This window comes from Hemiscyllium ocellatum, chromosome 24, assembly GCF_020745735.1.
Source record: "Hemiscyllium ocellatum isolate sHemOce1 chromosome 24, sHemOce1.pat.X.cur, whole genome shotgun sequence".
NCBI lineage: Eukaryota > Metazoa > Chordata > Chondrichthyes > Orectolobiformes > Hemiscylliidae > Hemiscyllium > Hemiscyllium ocellatum.
Genome location: NC_083424.1, coordinates 11,129,603 through 11,145,149, shown reverse-complemented (window position 1 = coordinate 11,145,149; position 15,547 = coordinate 11,129,603). Strand labels below are relative to the sequence as shown.

The 15,547-nt window shown below is 39.4% G+C and overlaps 1 protein-coding gene across 1 annotated transcript in view; it reads left to right on the top strand.

The window, feature by feature from the left end:
- Positions 1-15,547, top strand: part of wscd2 (WSC domain containing 2) — a 307,700-nt gene that overhangs the window by 167,250 nt on the left and 124,903 nt on the right. Inside the window, exons 2-3 of the mRNA XM_060843467.1 lie at positions 13,194-13,308; positions 15,315-15,499. Coding sequence (XP_060699450.1) covers positions 13,194-13,308; positions 15,315-15,499 — 300 coding nt within the window. The remainder of the gene's footprint in view (positions 1-13,193; positions 13,309-15,314; positions 15,500-15,547) is intronic.

Genomic DNA, 15,547 nt, shown 5'->3' with positions numbered 1-15,547 from the left:
ATACCAACACAAAGGTAAACATATCTTATCAAATAAAGGTTCGGCGAATACGAAGTGTGTGGTGTAAAATATAATAGAAATTTATCAATATAATAAGTTGAATACTCACAATCAGATGTTTTCAGTTAATCACAATCGTTACAGCCTTTTTGAATGTTCTTAAAAGATACCTAGGATAAAAGCAGAGCTTAATACCTGAGTGTCCCAAATGGGATCTTCATAGACTAGCGTGTATCAGCTAGTTGGTTCAGATTGTATCTTCTTCAGGCTAGAATGCAGTGCCTCAACCGAGAATCTTTTAGGCAGGCGTATTTCAGCAAGCTCTTAGCCGTCCGTATGTTTCATCCGATCGGTCCGTATTTTGCACAAATGTGTCTTTTCTGCAAGCCTGGTGGTTCAGAGGATGGTTGGGTGACTCATTGTCTGTGTTTCAAGACAAGAGTGAGTTCTGTCTGTTTTAGCTCTGCTTTATATCCCTTACAGTCTAAGTTAAGCAATTACATCATTTGTTTAAAGAACTGGAATCTCAAACTGTGCCTCGGTCAGCATTGTTTAAAGGTCGCGTTAAACACTTAATTAGCTGAGAAAACAATAAGTAGCTGATAAGTAGCTGGTAGAGAGCAGTTGCCACATAGTCATAGTTATACTTAATTGTTGCTAGGCTAAAATACAATAAAGAGTTAATAGTATCATTGTTGCTACAATCTAATATAATCAGGTAAAATTCCACAGAAGAATTGAGTCTTTTCATGAAGAAGTAGACAGATCCCATGACACTTAACGAGTTAATAGCATCATTGCTGTTAAGCTTAATCTTATACAATATAATATAATCAGGTAAAATTCCACAGAGGAATCGAGTCTTTTCATGAAGAAGTAGACGGATCCCATGACACTTAACGAGTTAATAGCATCATTGTTGTTAAGCTTAATCTTATACAATATAATATAATCAGGTAAAATTCCACAGAGGAATCGAGTCTTTTCATGAAGAAGTAATGGATCCCGTGACATCCCCCTCTTGAAAAGCGAGATTTCCCCATGTGTCTTTAAAAAGTTCAAATGATAGCTGAACAGAGTTCTACAATGATTGTTGTACCAATAGCAGCATGTATCAGGAGTTTTTCGTTTTTCTGCGCTCCATTATTATTATCTTCACTTTATTCATCAGCGGTGTAGTTTGTTGCAGTTGACGCTCTTATTATGAGAGCTATTGTGAGTAAAGCGGAAAAGGCAACATTAAATCAACGCATACATTTCATTTAATTATGCGAAATCATTCTGAGTCAGACTTCCCATGGCGGGTTTCATGATCAGATTCAGTTGTTGGGGTTCCGACGAATTTCATCAGTGGATTTCGTTTCCAATCATGTTGGTGGTCAAAGAGCCGGACCTCTGGTTTCCATGTTGGTTTTGGTTCGGGGCCTTGACAGCCATCGTGTTTCCAACTGTACCATGAAGTTTGTTGGACCATCCGTTTTGGTCTTTCATTCAGAATCCTCATTTTGTACTCATGGTAGTCTTTGGGATCCTGTTTGCGGTCTCTTTCGCATGCCATGTAGGGGGATATTTTGTGTTTTCTCCGGAGTTCCCTCAGGAGGCAGTCATTGTATCCAGGTGGGTTCTTATATTCTCTTTCCGTCCATTTCCAATCATGGGTCGGTGATGTATAAGTTACCACCGTTTCTATGGCTTTAGGTGACCATGTCCATTTTGACCATTCGGTTATCATATCGATTTGTGGATGAGGTAACGGTCTGTTGGCTTCTCTGGTTACGTAATTAAACTCGTCTTGTTTTATGTTGGATCGGAGCATGTTTAGGTCAGTTAGGTTTTCTTCATTCCGCTTTTGTAGTTTTGCAACATAGTTCAGACAGTCCACAAAGGTATATTTTCCTTTGGAGAGTATCATTAAGTGTTCAGCCAGGTTATGGCCTCTTCTACGGTCATACTGTACCATATATTCTTTTGAAAGGGGTGTTTGTCGAATGCGTTCCCCTTTGATCAAATCTAGGTCTGGCAACATCTTTGTTGGTTTGCATACAGAAAGTAATATGTTCATATTCAATTCTTCGAATAGCATTGAGCAAAATGTGCATATTAGTCTCTGTGCCTTTTTACGTCCATTACAATTTAAACATTGTCCAATGTTGTGTTCTTTTAGAACTGTTCTTGGCTCAGTCCACCATCCGTATTCCGTGTGGTGTTGGTTTCCTTCTTTCTAGTTACCCATTCTTTAATTTTTGGATATTGATAAAGGAATATTGAGGTTGTTTTTTTTTTCGCATAGATGCAGAGGGTTTGTTGAGTTCCAGTAATGTAAGTTTTTGGTTCCATTTTGGTACGCAGGTTTTCTGTGGTTTTGGTTTCTTCCAAGGTGGTAGCTGCTTGGACTTATTTTGTTTTTCTGATTTAGCGTCACCCAAAGACGGGTCGCGACTGTGTTTCAAAGGTTTGGTTTGGTTTTTGGTTTGGACAAACGAAGGTTTACCCTGGTTTGAGGTCTGTGTTAAGACCGAATGACAGACAATTAATGTCTTTAGAATCAAGTGAATGGTAGCACAAGAAATGGCCCATTCTGGTTCGTAATTAAAAGATATGATTATGGTTGAGGAGATCAGTGTTAAAAACGATCCCCATTCTCCCTTAGTAATTTCAAATTTTCTTCGTTTAAATTCAAAGCCAATCATAATTGTGAGAATTAGTCCTATATCTAGGGTCAAATGGACCCATTTATATTCTACCAAGCCCCAAAGGAGCTGGAGTCCTTTCAGAATGTTTCCTCCTATAATGGGTAGGTGGTGGCAGTAGGCGTCCCATAGACTTACGGGCATGACTACAGGGCTAAATTGTTCTTTCATGTGGGAGAAAATACCACATTGGTTCGAGGAATTCCCGTTCCTTCACAATAGTTCAGAGTCCCAAGTAAGTCTTGGTTTTGTTTTCCCAGGAAGTCTAGGACTTCTTGGTATTTGGTTGTGGTTTCATCCATGCTTGCCGGTCGAGGAAGCAGAATGTGGTTTATTTTCGTTCTGGAATCAATCCTTTGATTAATGGCTTGAGAAATGGCCAAATTACGACCACAAACACCCAGAGTAGGATAAGTCTCACTAAGAGCGGTGTATGTTGTTCTAGGCCAAGCCATGATAGAATCCAATAAATCCAATCATAGATTTGCACCCAAATGTTTGCAGTAGTTTGTAATACTGACATAGTCCCTGCATTAATATGCAAGTTATCATACCAATTTTTTCTTGATTCTTCTACACATATTTTTATCTCTTCCTGTAGAGTTTTTTGGTCAGCCTTCCTTTCTTTTGATATTAGGTTCTGGAGGGTCTTTAGCTTCTCGTCATCCGTTGGGCCCGAGAAGGTTATCTCCATCCATTGCTTTTCTGAATAGATGGTTAGCATTCTTTCAAAATGTTCTAGGTCAGGTTTGGGTTTTTCTATTTTTAGATTAATTTTTTCTGCCGGGTTCTTATAAGTTTCTCTGTTTTGTCTCATAATTTTGCCATTACATCCGACATGTCCTGTCGTAACATTAAATTCTCCTGACTGGTTTGTTAGCCAGGTATTTCCAGATGGAAGTACTCTATCTGGCAATCTTTTTTAACATATTGAACCTTGTTATTATCACAGGGTTTTAATAGGATTAAATTAGAGAATTCGATCAGTTGAGGCTGATTGTTAATTTGAATACATTTTTCCTTTTTTAGCCACCCATTTTTTAGGCTTTGCCAAATTGGTTGTTTTATTTTAGTTTCGTAATTTTCGTTTGTGAGAATGGATTTGATCTCTACTAGTGAGATCTTTAGTTGTTGATCTTTGTTTTCCACGTGGGATCTGTATACCCTTGAGGTTAAATCAGCTGTTGTCCTGTTTTCTGTTCTTACGGTGTTATGCAACCATCGTCTAGTTATTACATTTAATTGATTTCTAAGGTCATTAAAGGCAATTTGCCAGGCTTGGTCTTTTTTGATTGTTATCACTTCTATTATTAGGTTTTTTGAGTTTTCCCATTGTATTTTCTGATTTTTGAATAAATCCTTAATATATGCTTCTGCCTGTTGTTGTCTATTATTATTATTATTATTATTATCATTATCGTTGCTGTTACTGCTTTTTTTGATTTGTGGTTATCACCAGCCATCTATCAGGAGAAGATTGTTCCCAAAAGGTGGCATTCTGCTTTGTTTTGTAGCAGTACATCCTGCCCCAATGGTAGCAGTACAGAGTTGTATTTTCTACTTTTATTTCAGTTCCCTGTCTTTGTGGGTCTTTTAAGAAGTATTTTAATTTTTTCCAGTCTTGATATACTGATTTCCATTTAGATGTTTGATTTCCATCTGGGTTTTCTGCCTCAGTGTTATACTGTTTGGTATTATTTTCATAGTAATTATCCTAAGGAACTTCATAAGTGTATCCACATTTAAATCTACCGTGTTCTATATATACTACTTTTCCTGAGTTGGGAATTTTGCAGGACCATGGTCCATGGGTTTCATTTCTTTTTGCTCTATTATCATTTGGGCAGTTTTGGAGGAGAGCGGTATTGTATCCTGATGGGCTATAACATTGTGTGGCTTTATCGGTGCATCCAATTATATGGGTGTTATTTTTATAATAATAGGATAGGAGCAGTTATAGTGGTTTTTTGATCCTGGATCTGATAGTCTGAACGGTTATACGTTTTGTATAAACAGTAGAGCCATCTATCTCTCTCTGAGGTTTCTTCATTTGTTGTAACATTTTGTATACTATAAGATAGTAATTCGTCTATCCAATTTTGTATAAGATTATCTATTCTTTGATCTTGTTCTTGGTTTTCATTCACAAGCTCCTGTTTTAAGACTATTATGTCTAAGGTGTATGTGTGTCCTATAATTTCTTCTCCTATTATTTCTGCTGAGGGTCTTGGATCTGTCCAAGTTTCATATTTTTGAGCTTGCGCAACATTTATCGTAATTAGTCCGAACATTACTAGGGCCATGTTGGATAGGGTTAATCCTCCTATTATTAGAGGCATTCCTGCTGAATTTGTCGAGTTACTGTTGCTGTCGGGGTTATTACCTGTGTTACATTCCAGGCTGCGCTTTATTACTGCCTGAAGTATCCATCCTATAGTTAGAAAGGCTAATACTATAAATAGTAGGGTGTGTTGAACTATATTACACTTAGAGCAGTGTTCTGCCATGAGTTTCTTTTGTTTAATCGTCTTAGTCTCTTCTTTCTTGGTTTTTTTTTTCTTTTTTTTTGATTTAAGTTTAGGAGGGTTTCTTTACTTTTGGTATCCTTTTGCCTTTCCCTAATTGTCCTAACTCCATATTGTTCTGTTTTTGTTTTTTTTTTCTTTAAATATTTGTTTCCAATTTTTTTTTCATTTCTGCTGTTTACATCTCTCTTGGAGGTTAAAAATCCCTCCATTTGTTCCCTGTGTTTCTCTTCTTCTCCTAAATATACAGCCATCCAATCTGCCATGTTCTTAGTCTTTGTTAACTGGTCTTATATTATCTACAGATAAAGTCCTTTCCTTGCCTTCCTTCCCGACTGTCACTGTCCTATTTCCTACTTGGATTATCTGTTGAGGCAAATGATAGCGGGCTTTAAAGGCTCTTCCTGATTTATTTTGTTTTTTCTCTTGTACCCAATCTCCTACTTTAGGTTGCCAAAATTTTCTGTCTTCTTGAATTTTCTGTTCCCTTTGTTGTCTTAATTCTTCTTTTTTAGTTTTTAGGAGATCTATCCATTCTTTTTTAAGTTTAGTTTGGGTTTCTATTTCAGGCTTATTTTCTGTATTCATTTGTACTCCATATCTCAAATAGTGCGGAGTTATATGGTTCTCTGCTCCTAAGAGATCTATGGGTGTGTTATTGATGGCCAGCTGCACCTCCTTCAACCATTGACTCCAACTACCACCGCGAGTGCACAATAATTTTGCCAAGGCTAGTTTGACATCTTGGTTTCTCCGTTCTACCTTTCCTGCCGATTCAGCATGGTAAGGTGTGCTAAACTCAAGCTGTATCCCATGAGCGGTACACCACATGTTAAAGTCCTGGTTTTTAAAGCCAGGTCCTTGGTCTGTATGAATTACTCTGGGAGGCCCGTTAGCGACCAGAATCAACTCACTAGCTTCTATAGCATCTTGTGTCCTACAACTCTTTGTTGGGATCAGGGTGGTGAATCCGGTACATTCATCAATACATACTAGGCAATATTTATTCGGTCTTTTAAATGGCTTTTTCCCGTGAGAGGTCGGCAATGGGCCGATAAAATCCATTATCCATTTATCCCCGGGCTCCATATTTTGTGACTGAATAATTTTCAGTTCTTTTTTAGTTCCTCCCTTGATATTATATTTTAGGCAAGTTTTGCATTCATTACAATATCTTTTAACTTCTGCATTCATCCCAGGCCACCAGTATTTCTGCTTTAGGTGTGACTGAGTGGTTTTTATTCCTGGATGCACGGCCCCTAAGCCTTCGTGGGCCGTCTTGATAAGTTCTCTTCTCCCTTTTCTAGGGGGTATTATCTTAGCCTGTTCTGTGGTTTGATCTTTAAATTTGGTTTTGACTACCCCATCAGATTCTTCCCAGTAGTCCTGATTTTTAGGGTATCCTTTTACTTCCTTGCCCTGAAGTAAGTCTTCCAATTCTTTGTCCTGATTCTCTTTTTGCATTTGCCTAGTTATTACTCTTATTTTATATTCTTTTCCCAAACTTGCGGCTTTGGCTGCTCGGTCAGCTAGATCATTTCCTTTTTTGTGTTCACCTTCTTTCTGGTGTCCTCTGACATGTATTACTTTTACATTTGGGAGGTTTTCTTTTAATCTAGCTATTTCTTCCCATATTTGTCTATATTGTATGGGGTGATTCCTACAATCATGGAATCCTTTTTCACTCCATTTATCTAGTTCCTCGTTATAGCCTCTACTGGCATAAAAGCTATCTGTACAAATGAGAATTTGGAGTTCTGCAGGAAATTGGCTTGCTTCTTTTAAGGCTAATTCTAACGCCTTTACTTCTGTTTTCTGGGCTGAACCTCCCAGTGGTCCTTTTATTTCTAAGACCTTTTCTTCTTGGAACTCATTGTTTAGTTTTGTACCAATTACTATTCCTATTCCTGTTAATTTTTCTTCTTTACCTTGTTTATCCAGGCCTCTTTGGGCACTACCATCTGTGTAGATGTACATATCTGGATTGAATTCAGTTTTTTCTTCAGTAGCAGCTAGTTTATATTTCGGTGTCCACCAAGTATCTGTTTTTCCTGTAAGGGGCTGTATTTCTATAGTGGGGTCAGCTAGTAGGATATCCCATTTTTCATACCTGGCCGAGTGGACCCTTTGGCTCCTTTCTATTTTTTGTTGTTTGGATTGTAATTCTGCCAATTCCGTGAGGATAATTATCTTTCCTTCCCCTTGGATTTTTCTGATGGGTTCCACTGCTCTAGTTATGGCTACCCATGTTTTTTCTATTTTTGGGTATTTCCTCTCTGTTTCTGTAAAGTTTAAAGAGATATATTGGAAGGGTTTGTTCTGTCCTTGACTGGTTACTCTTACGGTGGCACTTTCTTGCCCTATAATTACTTCTAGTGTAATGTCTTTCCCTGGTTCATGCTTTCCCATGTTTTCTGCTTTATTTAATTGGTTGATTAGTTCATTTAGGTTATTTTGATCTTCTTCAGTCCATGAGAATACTTTCTCGGTTAGTTTTTTGTACAGGGGTTTAGATATTTCTGCATATCCTGGGACAAAGTCTCTGGCATAGTTACATAGGCCTAATATTGCTTGTAATTCTTTAATTTTGGTAGGAGGTTGAATATCAGCTATTTTTTCACTGTATTCTTCAGTTAGTCCTTTTCCTTCATTGGTTAGTTCCACTCCTAAGTATTTTACATTTTCTCTGGCGATCTGGGATTTTGCTAGTCCAATTATATATCCCTTATGGTACAGGTGTTCCATTATTCTATGTAGGCAGGCAAAATGTTCTTCTAGGTCACCATGAGTGATATAAATATCATCTACATAGCATTCTATTTGTCCTGGCGGAGCTAAGTTTTGTACTGTTTTTCTGACTTCTGCAGAAAATATTACTGGGCTGTTTAGGTATCCCTGAGGGAGTCTGGTCCAAACTAATTGTCTCCCTAGGGTGTCTGTTATGGCTGTATATGGCCACTCTTCTTTTGGGATTGGATGACTCCAAAATCCATTTGATAAGTCTAGGGTAGTTTTATATTTCTCCCTTCTTAAGGTATTCAATGTAGTCTGAGCTCCTTTAAAGTATGACGAGAAGGGCACTGATCCTGAATTCAAGTCTCGGTAGTCACAGACAAGTCTGTACTTTCCTGGCTTATCAGGCTTTGGTATTCCAATTATGGGTGTATTGTATGGGGATCCTTTTTCTATTAGGACTCCCTGTTCCTCAAGTCTTTCTATGACTTTTTGGATTTCCCTAGCTATCTCTGGTTTGTTGATGCCATACTTCTTTTTGATTTTGAAGTGTCCCATTCCTGTGGGAGTGGGATCAATGTTTAGATTACCGCAATGGTATGAGTCTTTTTGCCAGATTTCCCAGTGAGTTTGCACTAGGTGTTTTATTTTTGCTCTGATTTTGGGGTTGCTTTCTTTATCTAAAATTTCTTTTAAGTCTTCTGTTCTTTTGTCTTCTGTTTGTTCTAGTAGTTTGTGTCCTTTAATGTCTTCCCATCCTAATATTACTGGTTCTCCCTGGTCTTTTAGACCTTCTATAATTAGAGCTTTAGTCTCTATTTGTTTTCCATTTTTTAGGATTAATTTGATTTTTCCTACATCTGCCCATTTTACAGGTGCTCCTATGCCCTGATAAGGTTCTGTTCCTACTTTTGGTATGTTTAGTTTTTCTGCCAAACTTTTGTCCATTAATGACATTTCTGCCCCTGTGTCTAGCATTATTGTGAGCCATTGCTGTCTGTGGGGTTTATACCCCTCTATTTTTCCTTGTTCTTGAGGGTAGCATGGTTCTGCTGCTGTCTGTCTGGGTTTTCTCACCATCCCTGTCTGGTGGATTCTTTGCCCTTCTGTATTCCTTTCGTCCCCTTGTGTTTGCACTCTGGCTGATCCAGAGGTTATTGCTTGTCCCTGACTGTTTCTGGGTCTCAGGTTGTATCGTTCTTGTTGAACTTGTCCATTTGGAGGCCTAGGTCTAAAATTTTGTTGGGGTGGCCTATATTCCCGAGGTTGTTGTGGTTGCTGGGCTGGCTGTAGTGGAGGTTGGTATCCCCCTCTAGCTCTTGGGTCTTGATAATTCGGAATGGGGTTTCTCCCTAAATAGTTTGGACTTACTCCTGGAATTGGTCTAGGAGGTAGCTGCTGTCGGGGAGGTCCCTGGTTTCTGGGTTGGACTTTTTCCACTACCTGAACCAATGGTTCATATTGGGGTCGGCATGTCCATGGTTTTCTTTGGTTTTGTTGGCGTCCTTGCGCCTTGGATTTCTGGGTTTCTGATTTAGGTTTTTCTGATTTCCTTTCCTTGGCTTCTGGTTGAGGTCCGTGGGGATTTTGTTTTCCTATTCTATCTAGGGATAGATTGAGGACTTCTCCTAAGTTGATTAATTCTTGTCTGAATACTTGCCATGGGTTTTGTCCCTGTCCTAGTGCTCTGTTTGTGGCTTCCCTGAGCCTGTTTGCATGGCCTTCATTCTGGAATTGTCTGAATAATTGCGACCTGACTTGGACATAGTTTATTTCTAGATCTTCAGCGGATTGTGCTACCTGGAGCATTGTTCTCCCTGATTCCAGGAGTGTTTTGAATATCTTGTTGGCTGCTTCTGCTCTTTGGGTTCCATATACCCGGTTGTGGGCTTCATGGAGTATGGTAACTAGATTTATGGTGGTGTGCGGTTCCTGATCTAAAGCAGGACAATCCAGGGCTTTAAATAAATCTGAATTTTCTTGGGGGGTTAGTCCTTCCAAGAAGGCTTTTAGTTTTTCGAAATGTTGAATTATATATTTTATTGCTGCTCTGTCATCTGAGGGAAAGTCTAGGAAGCAGATTTTAAAATTCTTCAGTGAGGGATCACCGTACACACGGCGGGCTGCTACCGGTTGTGGTGCTTGTCCGGCTTGTCCGGGCCTGGGATTATTGATTAGCCATCGAGCTTTTTCTACAGCATGTTGCGCCACTAGGACTTGTGCTGCTACTCTATTTAGTTGGGGTATTTGGAGCACTCTGTCTGCTGCCACTATAATTTGCTGAGCTATATCTTCTGCCCAGGCATGTTCTGACATGCCTGGTACTAGCGGTACTTCTCTTCCCCTTAGGTCTGTTTCTCTTCTAATTACTGTTACCGTATGTTGAGCTGGTAGAACGCCAGCGGTATGCTGGTGGGCTGGTTCTAGGGGGTTTCCAGTTCCATCTGCTGGTATGCATCCATCATAGTGATGGTGAGTTCCATCTACATATTCTATTCTGAACCTGTATCGGAGTCTTGCTGCTATAGGTTCTCCATTGTGTCTGTTTAGTCCTTCTAGGACTGACTCATCTGCCCTCAGTCTTACCTCCTGACCTCTTAGGTTAGGTGGGGAGACTATATTGTCGTTTCCTGCTGCGACTATTTCTGCCCAATCATTTCTAAAATAACAGGCAGGTATATTGGCCATTTTCTTTTTCTTTTTGAGGGGCTTTTATTTTTTGTACTATTCGCTATATCCCTACAGAAGGAGTTTATTTGGTGACAAAGATAATATTTACGCCGTGAGGTTCAAGATAGTGCAATCTCTCGAGCCCCACGTTGGGCGCCAATTGTTATGTTATTCAGGTGGATATCCTCAATAGGTATGGGTTACTACCGGATTAAACTACAGTACCTCGGGCATATACCTGAGGCCGTTACCTGTCAAGTTTACCAGTGGTCCCTATTGACTGTATGGTCCTGATAGCTACAAACTCGGCTGGGTTTATCGCAGGTCTCTAGGTCCCTTCAGTTTATCCTTTCACCTAGGAGTGAGAGGGATTCACTTTAAGTCAATCCTAATGCCTTCTCAGCTAAGTTCTAGACTTAACATACCAACACAAAGGTAAACATATCTTATCAAATAAAGGTTCGGCGAATACGAAGTGTGTGGTGTAAAATATAATAGAAATTTATCAATATAATAAGTTGAATACTCACAATCAGATGTTTTCAGTTAATCACAATCGTTACAGCCTTTTTGAATGTTCTTAAAAGATACCTAGGATAAAAGCAGAGCTTAATACCTGAGTGTCCCAAATGGGATCTTCATAGACTAGCGTGTATCAGCTAGTTGGTTCAGATTGTATCTTCTTCAGGCTAGAATGCAGTGCCTCAACCGAGAATCTTTTAGGCAGGCGTATTTCAGCAAGCTCTTAGCCGTCCGTATGTTTCATCCGATCGGTCCGTATTTTGCACAAATGTGTCTTTTCTGCAAGCCTGGTGGTTCAGAGGATGGTTGGGTGACTCATTGTCTGTGTTTCAAGACAAGAGTGAGTTCTGTCTGTTTTAGCTCTGCTTTATATCCCTTACAGTCTAAGTTAAGCAATTACATCATTTGTTTAAAGAACTGGAATCTCAAACTGTGCCTCGGTCAGCATTGTTTAAAGGTCGCGTTAAACACTTAATTAGCTGAGAAAACAATAAGTAGCTGATAAGTAGCTGGTAGAGAGCAGTTGCCACATAGTCATAGTTATACTTAATTGTTGCTAGGCTAAAATACAATAAAGAGTTAATAGTATCATTGTTGCTACAATCTAATATAATCAGGTAAAATTCCACAGAAGAATTGAGTCTTTTCATGAAGAAGTAGACAGATCCCATGACACTTAACGAGTTAATAGCATCATTGCTGTTAAGCTTAATCTTATACAATATAATATAATCAGGTAAAATTCCACAGAGGAATCGAGTCTTTTCATGAAGAAGTAGACGGATCCCATGACACTTAACGAGTTAATAGCATCATTGTTGTTAAGCTTAATCTTATACAATATAATATAATCAGGTAAAATTCCACAGAGGAATCGAGTCTTTTCATGAAGAAGTAATGGATCCCGTGACATATTACTACCTTTGAGGACCTCCTTTTAAATTCATATCTCAATAAAACGTATAATCAAGAAAAAAAACCACTCTACTCAATACTGTAGATTTACAGCAAGGCTATACTTAAAAGTATTCACTTCTCTGTTTCTATGTTGTGACCTCTCCCAAATAGGTTCCTCCAAGATCAGTTGTGAATTTCCCAAATGCACTCTGATGTCCAACGACACATGAATTCAACAGCAAAGGCAGTAACTGTGCAGGTTCACTGCTCTGTCAGTTAGCAATGTGGGTTTCTCTCTCTCTCTGTCTCTCTCCTGCACTGACCAGACCACGTGTTGCCTTTGTCTGTCCCTTTCCCTTTTAAAAGTGCCGTTGTTTTGATTTTTATCATGCCATTTTTTTGTATGGATCCTTATCAAATGCCTTTTGGGAATCCAGATATTTTACATCTATTGGTCCCTCTCTTAACTATCCGACAAATTGTATCCATTAACAATGGAGCCTGACAAGTAAACTTTCTGGCTCCTGCCTTCCCAGACCAATTGGAAAGTAAACAGAGTCTTTGTTATCTGATTGGGTGATTCTCGATGAACAGCCTTTACTACTTGCAATATTTTAACAAATGATCGATGAAAATAATCAGACAAAATGAAGAATATGTATCTGTTGCACTCGCAGTCGTGTCCTGGATATTGTCAGAATCTAATAAATTCCAGTGGGGATTCAACCTGGAAATATCTTGCTTTATTAAAAGTTACTGTTTGCATTATTCATTCATGGGTCGTGGGCATGACATGCTAGTCCTGGCTGTTCCCTTTTTTTAACAATCCCTTTGCTGTGCACAGTTTCAGACCTTTGAATGATAACACGCGTCCTGCCCCCGTCCCCCCCTTCCCCCCAAGTGTTTCAGCAATGGAAAACCCCTGCAGTTTTCACATTCATCACCTCTGCTGTTAGGCAATTAAAACGTCCACATGTACCACAGCCTCTATCTGAATCGCAGTCAGTCGGTTTTACCTGATTTGTTGGAAAACAGGAGGCGGTTTCATGGTGAAGCAGCTGGAGTAACCTCTCGCCCCAGGCTCTATCTGATGAATTTCTACACTGTGAATTTTTATCTATTGTTACATTGTGTGCCTTTTCTTTTCTGTTCCCAGCCAAATATATCGGTTGTTATTTTGATAACACCAAGCAGAGAGCCTTGAGGGGAACAGCATTCTTTGACTACAGAAAGATGACAGTATTTCGTTGCCAGGACAACTGTGCTGAAAGGTAGGGTTGCAGAGTTCAACTTATGAATTTCACTTTATTTAATGATCTCTCCAGTTATAACTGGTAATTGAACATAAGGATACTTTACAGTTCTACTCTTCCTTGGTTGCTAGTGTACAGTTCCCCACAGATTAACAGGCCTAAATAGATAGATAGAACTGATTTCCTCCATTACCCAATTCTAAAGCAATGAGTTTTTCCATAAAAGTAGAGCCAGACTTTTCATAGCTGATGTCAAAGAGCACTCCTGCAAGCTAAGAGTAGTGGCAATCTGGAATTTTCTCCCTGCAACAAGTTGTTGAGATATGGAGTCCATTAAGAACTTCAAACCTGAGGTCTCTATAGTGGCAAGTGTCTAAGGAGTACGGGACCAAGATGGAAACGAGCAGGTAGTTGTCCTCATAATGTGCCATTCAATAAATAAGTGTTGAAACAATACAGATACAAAATTTGAACCATTTTCTCATATTGAGGGTAACACGCAACACAGATAACTTGGGCGGAAAATGGACTGTTTCTATTTTGTTACTGCTGTCTACTTCAATATGTCCATACCTATCCATTAATGAATAAACCCTCTCTAATATTTCAATGTTCTGTCATTGACTGATAATAAAGAAAGGGAAGAAGGCTGTGTTCAGTCCAATGCCCCAGATTGCTGTTCTGACATTAACTTGATGGGCCAAATAGCCTCCTTCTGTTTCCTAAATAACTCTGCGGCCTTTTGTTACAGCAGTGATGTCCACACATTGGGTTTACATTTAATCTCAGGTGTTGGATTTGTGACGTGGAAAATTATTCACAGCACCAGACTCTGATCCTTTGTTTCAACAATTATTGCATGATTGTCTTCCTGAAATGAGAACATCTCTCAAACCATGTTGCAAATGCACATGTTCAGTGCCAATGCATATTATTTTTCTGAAATTCGCATGTGCCTCTGCATGTTTGTATGTTAGGGAAGGTGCAGTGCTGAAATGTGGAGCTATATGATTCTTTAATACAATAATGTGAAGCCAGTAGTAGATTGGTGTAGCAACCCACTAACATTCTATCAGACCGTGATTACAGCACAGACAAATGATGCACCACTTGATTGACTATGCAGTGCTTATGAGGAACGAAGAGCACCAAGCTTAATTTCAACTTTTTGGTGTCTCAAACATGGACATTTCCAAGATTTATCTTGGATAGCAAAGAAATATCAAAAGTGTAATCTCTTGGGATACTCTGTTATGTTAACTCATGGTGGTGAGATGACTCTGGCAGAAGGCACCTTGTGCCAGTGGCCTATGCAACTTAGCATTGTGTGCCCGCTGCATTCAGACAGTCTCTGAGGTGGGGTGGTGATGTAGACAAGAATGTCACATGATGCAATGAGGCTCAAGTCACATTTTTACAGGGTAAGGGTTCTCCCATTTGGAGATGATTCCTGTCACTGGTCACTAAGTGCAGTGGTTTAATTAAAACTCTGTGTCATAATTAAGTGAAATTGTTCTCCTGAAGCATTGTTACGATTTTACTCAAGATCATCAATTTCCTTTCCAACGACAAGTTCGACCCCAGCTTCCTCAATCCAACATTGCATCTAAAGTCCCTCATCTCAAACTAATCCTCTCCTACTCAATGCAGACACTCACACCCTTCCCAAAAACATGGCAAGACTCTAGTTCAGGCTTTTTAAAAGTGTCTGTGCAACTTCCTTCGCTTTATAAAACCTGGAGGGTTTGCTAATTAGAAACTGAAGATAAATTCATTTTGTGTCACAACACAAGAGTAACATTTATGTGATGTCTTGGAAAAATGGACTCTCCTGCAAAGAGACTGGATTATAATAAAAGGTAAAGATCAATGACTCTTCTCTTTCCTTTTGATAGCTGAAGCATATCATAGCCACCTGTGGCTCAGTGGTTCTCATACATGACTCCCAATCATGTGGTTGTGGGCTCAAATCCCACCCCAGAATCTGTTCCAGATATAACTGTTTCTCTGGCTTACCTCCCCAGGGGCTATCAATACGCAGGCCTGGAGTTTGGAGCAGAGTGTTATTGTGGACATAAGATACAGGCCCGGAACACGAGCGACTCCGAGTGCAGCATGGAGTGTAAAGGTGAGAAGAGCAACATGTGCGGAGGGCCCAACCGTCTGTCTGTCTACCACCTGGAGCTCACCCGAGAATCCGCTAGACGCTGTAAGCACAACTGTCTGGGATGGGCTAGACCAACATACTTAGAGCCAG